Here is a 10,192-nt window from a genome sequence, read left to right as displayed (position 1 = left end):
TTGTATCTACTAAAAGCAAACCGAAGGTGGTTTGCGTACTTATGCAATTTCATCAACCATGTGTTATTTACTATTATAAATTATAAATTTTAACTTTTTGCTAAATAGACACCAGTCTTGTAAAGTATTCGAATACTTTTTGAAGTATTTATATGCTATTCTGAATACAATTTATTTTTTTTTTATTTTTTAAGTATTTTGATTATTTCTTAATTGTATTTTTACTAAAATTTAAATACTTGTATTAAAATATCATAAAGTATTTTATTAATTTTAATTTATTATTTAAAAAAAAAAATCGATTTTGTTGAAAACTAATATTATGTTTTTGTATAGTAAAAGTAGGTAGGTAATAGCAATGTTACCACACTAAATACCACATTACATTTTATATAGTTTCTGTTTTGGAATTTTTTAAGAAAACTGAAAATCTAATAAATTTAAAATAGTTCCAAATTAATAGTAATATTACCAATTTTTATTATATTTTTTTCATTGAAATTTAATCATTATTAGTTAAATTATATGTGAATGCAGAATGAAATATGTGAACATGTATTTATCTCTAAATAGTCAGACATGTTATAATAATTGTTAAGATTCATGGAAAGTAGTAACATAATAGTTACCTATACTGGTGTACAATACATATATATATAATATAGCATAAAATTAAAAAAAATACTTGGATTTGTATTCAAATACTTTGTAAGTATTCATAAAATACATTTTTATAATAGTATTTTAAAAGTATTTTTAATACTTTTTTATTCGAATACTATTATTAGTATCTTAATACTTTTTCAAAAGTATTGTTTATAAACTGTGTTTACGGTTAGACACGTAGGTATGCATAAGTTTCAGTGCGAATTCGCAGTAGCCTACCAGATCTAAAATTCCGTGGCCGGATAAAATGGTCGCTTAAACGTCAATCCAAATTAAAAAATGACAAAATAAAAAAGGTTTCATACAATTTTAAAAACGTGTTATGATATTATCATAGAAGTTTTTTCAAAATGAAAATTCATCAATAATTATTATATCACTTCGGGGTTTTGGTGAGAAGAGCTCTTATTGTTTTAAAATACACGTAAAAATATCAAATATTTAAATTTTTGTACGCAAATTAATTAAAAAAAAAAAAAATAAAGTGGGTCATTATAAAAAAAATCCCAAATAAATCAGAATTTTCTACTGAAGTTTGATCACAAATCTGCACAAAACTGGAATAAACGAACAGATCAATAAGAATAATTGGTTAGTGGGGAGGCTAAGTCCTTAGGCCCCTCCCTCCTTCAATGTTTAACATCTCGGAAATGGGTTAAGCACAAACGACGGGAATAAAAGCAAAAACAAGTATAAACGACTGTAAAAATTTGAACTCGAAAGTCCGATGTAGTGGGGGGGCTGAGCATGTCCCCAGTCCCCCCCCTTGAAAGTTCAATAACTCGGAAACGGGTTGAGCACAAACGACGGGAATAAAAGCACAAACAAGCACAAACGAAGCACAAACGACTGTAAAAATTTGAAGTCGAAAGTCCGAGGTGGGGGGGCTGAGCATGTCCCCAGCCCCCCCACCTTGAAAGTTCAATAACTCGGAAACGGGTCAAGGAAATGGTCAAGGAGCACTTGCCCCCCCCCAAAAAAAAATTATGCCACTGCTGACTAGTGTACACTGTACAATGAAGTCACTTGCATGTAGATATATGCAGTATTATAACGAACAGAAATAATATTGTGTATAAGCTGATGGTTAAACATAATTGTTTGTGAATTACCTATGGTTATACAATTTGTTTGTCATGTTACAAAACATTAATACAGTGGTAAATTTGTATAAAAACAAATACGGGACGGTGGTGGTTAATATACAAGTTCCCGGTACTATAAAGATTACAATAATATTGTTAAGTGCATTGGGAGCCGGAGCTATATAAATAATAGCCATTGATGAATTAATTTATTTTGTCAAACGATATAGAACTTAGAATTTTGGTTGTCATAAATCTAATATTTTATTATTAAACTATACATTTTTTTAAAAAATGTATATAATATGCATATAAATATTCTTAAACCCAAATATATGCGAATCGATACAAAAAGTAACAAAATATGCAAAATTATGCAACAAAAACTTTTATATCTGAAATATATATACTATGAATTGAATTAGTATCGAATCAGAATTCCAATATGCACTTTCCAGATAAATATGCAAATACATAAAGTTCCGAGCTTTGGTTATAAATAATTACTAATTGTATCTTACTCTATTTTATTTTTATTTTTTCATTTATATTTTATGGTTGGAAATTTCCTTATTAGTCTACATGTATTGATAATGTCGACATTAGCCATATGCTAAAATATAATGTTTATTATACGCCAATGTATGACTTTAAATCAATTAATCGCTCTCCTAATGAGATGAAAAAAGTTAAATATGATTTTACATTTTTTCGATTTCTTCGGAATTTGATAATTAATTCCAAAGGTTGTCTATGACAGTACTCGTATATCAACTTCTGGATTTCGCTTTAATCTATTGGTCAAGGAGTAAAAAGAAGGCACCAATTAACTTTTATAACTACAAAAAAAATTGGAATCTCATATTTCGAATAACTTAAGATAATTGCTCTTACTGTGATCTTTGTTTTACTTTTAAATTATTAAATGGTATTATAAATTATTCAGAATAACTAGCTGCATTTAATTTCCTGTTTTCTGATTCCCATTCTCACCAACCCAATCAATTTTATGTACCATTTCATCAAACAAATTTTGCTCTAACTGCCCCTGTATCTAGATTAATGGGCTTTGAGAACAAGTATAATATTGATTTATTTTTTGTAATTATCTTAATTCTTTTAATTTATATTTAAATTATGTTATAAGTATATTATCATTATTATTTGTACGTCATGGTATCTTTAATATTATATTCATTATCTTAAGTTATATTGTATTAATATAAGATGCGCAACTGATACTTTGTAATTACCGTAACTATACGATCACTATTATGTATTTAATTTTATATGGTAGCCCGTTTAAATTTATAATAAATAAAAAATAAAAATTAGCAATGGTCATCAATTTAATTTTGTAATGCATGACAAATATTTGACGTTCAATACATGATATTATTAATAATCAACAAGAGATATTTGAAAATTGGGGAACATTTAACTCGCAATAATTTTTACGAAAAATGCCGTACAACTAGCATCTTTCAAATTCTTTATGGGCAAAAAACATTGCGTTTGTAGGGTAAATTTGTATTATATTAAATACAATAAATTGCTTCTTGTTATATTATAAAATGTATAAATGTACCCATAAATATATTGACGGACAAATTAAAAATCAGTTGAAAATTATTATTTTACAGTAATATTACGAAGGCATGAATAAGAATACCTAATAATTATTTGAACATATTATGACCTCGTTGAGGAATAAAAATGTAACTGAAAATCAATAATGAAATAAACTTAAACCATTTTTTGTGGTTAATAATAATAAAATATATAATGGATACTAACTGTACAAGAATAATTTATTACGAAAAAAACGTTAAATCATATTAATTACCTGGTTTACACTTAAAGACCTCGAATAAATTAATCCTTATCATGGTTTATCCTTATCGACAGTGTAGAAACTGTTAGCGTACATGCACAAAAAATTGGTTGACAATAATGAAATTTATAGAGATATTTTGTTTTGCAGACGGTCGTTTGATTTCTTTTATTTTTTATATTTTGCTCTCGATCTGTATATTTAAAATATTGTCATAGAGTTTGAAGTTGTAGTGGTTACACAATATTTTATCGGAATATATCCTAAAGATACGTTTTATTCTTTTTTTGATTGGCAGTGAAAGGCAGTGAAATATAATATTTTTAATTCTTCTTTTGATACAAATTATCTCATGAAAATTTTAAAATATATAAAATCAAATTCTAATAGTTGATACCTAATTATTTTAAATAATCAAGATAATTAGGTACAATATAGTAAGATGAACGAAATACATACGTCGAAATATGTTTATTCGTTCTCCACGCATTTAAACATTAAATATTCACACAGGCGGTCGGATACAAATCTAGTACTTACTAATATAAATGAAAACTTTTATTTAAATAATTTGTTCAAGCACATGAATTTCGATCAAAATATTATAAAAATTAAAATCTCAAATACAAAATTAGGAATTTAAAAAAACAATGTGCGGATCGGTTGTCGTATGAAAAAAAGTTAATTAAAAATGTATTTCATTTCAAAGTAATAAAAATTATACATTTTTCCGATATTTTTCTGCATACATGTTAGCACCAGCTTATTTTATTAATTATAAGCATAACCGCGATGGTTTCAAAAAAATAAACGCTTTGGAAGCATGAACGCTCATTGATCAATAAAATCTACCCCTACACTCTCACGGAAATTGTTTCACATGACGACTAACTACTAACCAATGTTTATGATGTACACGCTCCATCAGTATAACTAAGACGTTTATATTAAATAAATAAATATTTTAATTCAAAATAATATGTTCTTGGAAATATTAGACTACTGTGTTATTATATTTGATTTCAACGAATTTTGGCTGGTTTATTATTATATTATTACTATATAATGCTAAAGATAGACCTATCATAATAATCAGATTGTAGACTTTTTATGATAATTATATTGTTATATAAACTAATATAGAATAATAAGTAACCTTATATATATATATATATAATATTTTAAATTATTTGATTTTGACGAAATGTGTAAAATGTGTATTAGTAAACCGTAACCGATAATCCGCAAGTATGGTCGGCACAATACGAAATAAAGTGTTTTGAAGTACTTCCCGAAATGCATGCCAAACTGCAACACGTTGCGGTTTGTCCCGACCACAGACTTCTATATTAAACTCTTTTTCACGAGAGAACGGGACCGTTTCGTGCATGTAGAATGAGCGCCAGTCGGCTTGTCCGCCTGTGAAATCCCCTCCACGCAGTCCGAAAGCTATCGATAATTACCTACTTGTTTGTCGGGCGCCGGCATACGTCGTGCTTGTATTAATTTACAATTGATAACTGATTTGAAGTGTTGGCGATAATTTAAGAGCTACGTAAATTTGTTCGAATTACATTTTTTTTTTTTTTCACAAAAATGATGGTCGAGTTAAATAAAATATAAACGAATATGTTCTATTGATGTGTGCAAACGTTGAATCAGTTATAACGTGCTACATGAATTTAAAAAAAAATATTTAAAAGAAATAATTATAATCGGTACATTTATTGTTTTGATTTGTTAGCTTAAAATTTACGAATTTCTACATAGCATATTATTTTCACTAACCCTTCAGTTATTAATTTTTATAAGGAATTTTAATAATTATAATAGTTACATAAATAATATAAAACATTTTATAAACAAATACAATCATTTAATAATAAAAAATAAAAATATTAATTCATTTACAGTCTTACAGTAATAAAAAAAAATACAATTAAATACAATTTAAAAGTCACTATCATCTGACCCTGATGTAGTGTCGCCAGTAATTGTCATTACGGTAGAATCCATGTTCTCCAAAACGTTTTCGACATGGAAGTCAATGGTCCAGAACTTATCTTCTTCCTTTTTGGTATGTTCCACAAAGTTTTTCCACATTTCTGGAGTAACTCGATCAACTCCATCTCGAAAAAGTTGTTGCACATCGGTAAGTTTGAACGTGGTGTTGTTCATTTTGACGAAATTTTTAATAGATGACCATGCCAGTTCTATGGGGTTTAGCTCGCAGTGATAAGGCGGTAAACGCAAAATCTCCATATTTTTGTCCTGATGAATATGTATTCATCGACGACATATTTATTGAACTGTGGTTTTATTTTTTTTACAAGTTCCAAAAGTCTAATTTTTAACATTGGTTTGTTAAAAACAACACCTTTTTTATCTAACCACTTTTCAATGTCATCTTTTTTCCAAGTTGATGTTGGACAAGTTTCAATTTTGACCGAATTATATGAAGCATTATCCATGACAATCACACTATTTGGCTTCAGTAATGGAATGACGTCTTTCATCCAGTTAAAAAATGTGACGCCATTCATCTCATCATGGTAGTCTAAGGTGTTTTTTTTCGATTCGAACAATAAGAGACCACCTGGCACAAATCCTTCGTTCGATCCTATATGAACGATTATAAGTTGTTTGCCTTTACCACTTGGGTTGGCAGCACCAGTTGAGAGACCTTTAAGAAATGCATCCCTACATGATGTTACCGTGTTGTCAACCCACGTTTTTTTCGAACTCTTGCCGGCATTAATCCATGTCTCGTCCAGATTGTAAATTGGACGCCCGTCTTCTCTGTATTTACGAATGGTTTCTATATACTGGTTTTTCCAACTGACAATGTGATCGCTTTCAAGCAACGCACTATTTCGTTGCCTTTTTTTATATACAAAATTAATTTACTTCATAAGGCTGTATAAAGGTGTCAATGACAAATTAGGCAAGTCTTGGTCAGTATTTACGGCAGTCAAAATTTTGTTAAGCGTCGGTATTTCGCGTTTCAACCAGAAATCGTAAATTTTACGACGAATAGCATTTTTTTCAAAGTCATCAATTTTTTGAATTATAAAAGTCCGGTTTTTCTTTTTATTAGACGATTTGAGTAATCCAGTGTTTTTATATTCAGAAATTGTTGATCCAACAGTATTTTTTCCTACGCCTGATATTTGGGAAACTACTTGAATGAGGTCCTTGTATTTCATATCCGGAAACTCATTTTTTTTGGTTTTATAAATATTTATAATAACTTCCTTCTTTTGGGAAGAAACAAACTAAAAAAAAAAATTATTTAAGTATTATAAATATATATTTGTTTATTGTAAAATTGTATTTAATATAATATTATATTTTTAAAATTATTTGATTATTTAATTAAATATATATCATGTAATTATTTATTCATATAAATGTATTATAAATAATTTTATATATTTTACAAATAAGAAAAAAGAAATAAACAATATATAAATTATAATCCATAATTTGAGTGATTCTTACCTTTTCCTAGGATTTTTTCTAACGGGTGATTCGTTTGTATTAAATCATGATCTAGACGGTTGATCACTCATTTTAATTAAATACTCAACGAAATTGTGAAAAAAAACGATAAAGTTCAATTTATTTTAATGCACAATACAGTGGAGCGGAACTATAGACCTTATAGTAGTAGATGGAGCAGTTAGTCAGCGGTCACTTCAGTCGCTACGTATAAACAACATGTTTGCCGTCAGCACCGTGCCGACGGATAACGACGAGCGACATCTGCCACCAGAACTAATATCAATGTTGTGTTTTTAGGTGGGGAATGCGCGGCGGCGACCAGTTCCGGTTGGAAGATGGTCCCGTTCTCTCGTGAAAAAGAGTTTAGTATAGAAGTCTGTGGTCCCGACGAGTTTTGAATCGGTTTACCGAATCGATCAGTGTGGCCCCGATTATGCGGTTTATATGTTATTTATTGATGTTGCGATCGTTTACCGATCGGTTGCCGATAATCCGGAACCGATCGGTAAACGACCGCAACATCCATAAATAACATATAAATAACTAATAAACCGCATTTTTGGGGCCACACTGATCGATTCAGCTAACCGATTTAAAACTCGTCGGGACGAACCGCAACGTGTTGCGGTTTGGCATTGCCGATGCGTTTCGGCAAGTACTTCATTTACAAGTACACTTTATTTCGTATTGTGCCGACAAAACTTGCGGATTATCAGTTGCAGTTTACCAATACACATTTCGTCGAAATTAAATCATTTAAAATATTATATACATGTTTAAGGATTCTATTCTATATTAGTTTATAAAACAATATAATTATCATGAAAAGTCTACAATCTGATTATTATGATAGGTCTATCTTTAGCACTATATAGTAATAATATAATAATAAACCAGCTAAATTTCGTTGAAATCAAATATAATATCACAGTAGTCTAATATTTCCAAGAACATATTATTTTGAATTAAAATATTTTCCGTGCTTTTTAAATCGGCAACTAATAAAACGCGTAGTGTGGTCGGTCTTCCCGATTGCGGTTTATCGGGATGCGGTTCATCGGCAACCGACAAAACGCATAGTGTGGCCCGAGCCTAAAGGTGGATACATACTATGTAACAAAACGGCGAACATGCAACGCGTATCAATTTGACGAACTGTTACTGTTACAAAAGAAATTAAAGGAAATACTGGTGGAAATACTATATTACATGATTTAAGGACTCAAGAAATAAATGGACAATTTCAAAATTTTATGAGAATGACGTCAACAGATTTTGATTTGCTAATTAATCTTATCGGACATAAAATTGCCAAAAAAGAAACAGGTTTAAGAAAACCTATATCAGTACAAGAAAAACTAACTGTAGCTCTTCGATTTCTAGCAACTGGCGAATCATTCAAAACAGTTATCCTCTTGATTTTTAAATAAATATTTTTCAAGAACCTCTGCACCTTCCTGGAAACGCCCTTGTAGAGCCTATGTGTGACATCTTCTTAATTATGAATTATTAAAGTGAACTACAAACCTAAAATGAATAAGTAAATCCTCTCTGGAGGTTCATATGGGATAAAAGTATAATGTTAGACAGCTATGTTCGTCAGAGCGTCCAAACATATTATAACGTGATCGCGTAACAGCTTTTGATGTTTCGTCAAAACACCGACAATCGGTGGATCGCCGGTTTGTTACAGAAGTATGATACAAGTACGCCGATTTGTTACACACGGATACTGTTCGCGAACTCATGATTTAGGAGTGAATGAGAAACAAAACTTGTTTTTCTTAAACTGAAGTCTGTATTGTAATATTATTAAGTTCAAACAAAAAACCATTAAGTTTCTCAATGTAGTTTGATTCAATTACGAAAAATAACGTATTGTTGTTCAAGACTCATTTTTTTTTTGGCGGAATGAAAAAATGATTCTACTCAAATCACTTTTGATAATGATTTTTAAAGCCGCTTATACTTGATTTCCGATACAGATGGCGATTTTCAATAGATATTTGTAGTTTCGTATATATACTCATACACTTGTATTTTGTACGGACGGTAAATATTCCACTTAAAATTTCACACAATTCGCGTGGCGGTTTGATATTTTCAGGAAATCAAACGAATTAATAGTAGGACCACGAAATGACCTACAAGGTAGCCAAACTCGATATCGATGGATTCATTTGCCCCTATGTGGCCGACATCTCTTCGTTTTTTTCCTTAGTTTCGGCCATTTAATTCCACACTGCTAGCCACGAATCTGGTGTTTTGGTCCTGTTTCCTGCTGTTTCCCTCCATCTAATTTCTGGTTTCTATAATTTAATATCTTTCTTCGCAAAGTCTTCCCACCTTAGCTTATGTCTACTTAAAGGTCTTCTTCCCCTAGGTTCTTCATAAATCACTTGCTTAAATATTGCTATTTGCGCTATGCATGGCCTGTCCACATTGATTATATTATATTACTAGCCGACCCGTCACAGCTTCGTCCGTGATTGGTTGTTTATTTTGCCTTCGGACCATGATATGTAGAATTTTTTATACAAATATTATTGTTTAATGTGATCGGTAAGTAAATATAAAAAAACGGTTAATGAAAACGGATTGAAATTTTTCTAGCGTTATAAATGATAAAAATAAATACAGATAAAAAAGAAATTTGGTTGATAAAGAATTTGATTGAAGTTGATGAAGAAAAAAAAGAAAAAAAATAATTAAAATAAGAATTTTATAAGACTTCTGAGTATATGATGTTTTTTGTTATATTTCCTGTTGAAATTAAAATCATAAGACGATTCAGGTCCCCAGTTTGAGAAAATGCCACGGATAATTGCCAACTTATAATACGCCAACGTACTTTAATGTTTGACCTTGCGCTTTGTTTATGGTAATGGCAAAAGAAACTTTAACCGGGAATTGAAGCCGTTTGAAAGAAAATGGCAAGTCAGAGGAAATCATGGGAATTCTTGGAATAAATTCAATTTATCCTTTCGCTGGCCCTGTAAGATTTACGGCTTCTATAATATTATTTCGCAACGATTTTATTTGTAATCTTGTACTATTATATATGTTCGGTGGTTGAAGAATACGTAATAATGTAATTGGAACA

General features: G+C 29.9%; 1 protein-coding gene and 1 pseudogene across 1 annotated transcript; both read right to left on the bottom strand.

Moving 5' to 3' along the window:
• Nucleotides 1-5,535: 5,535 nt before the first annotated feature.
• On the bottom strand, nt 5,536-6,485 carry LOC112690935 (annotated as a pseudogene).
• Nucleotides 6,419-7,753, bottom strand: LOC112690934. Its single transcript, XM_025565044.1, has 2 exons — nt 7,703-7,753; nt 6,419-6,860 (listed from the first exon to the last, which is right to left on the bottom strand). The coding sequence occupies exons 1-2, from the start codon at nt 7,751-7,753 to the stop codon at nt 6,489-6,491; spliced, it is 423 nt and encodes a 140-aa protein (XP_025420829.1). The 3' UTR covers nt 6,419-6,488.
• Nucleotides 7,754-10,192: the final 2,439 nt, after the last annotated feature.

This window comes from Sipha flava, unplaced genomic scaffold, assembly GCF_003268045.1.
Source record: "Sipha flava isolate LNK unplaced genomic scaffold, YSA_version1 529_pilon_pilon, whole genome shotgun sequence".
Lineage (NCBI taxonomy): Eukaryota > Metazoa > Arthropoda > Insecta > Hemiptera > Aphididae > Sipha > Sipha flava.
The sequence above is the reverse complement of the archived record's forward strand: the minus strand, read 5'-3'. Positions and strand labels throughout refer to the sequence as shown.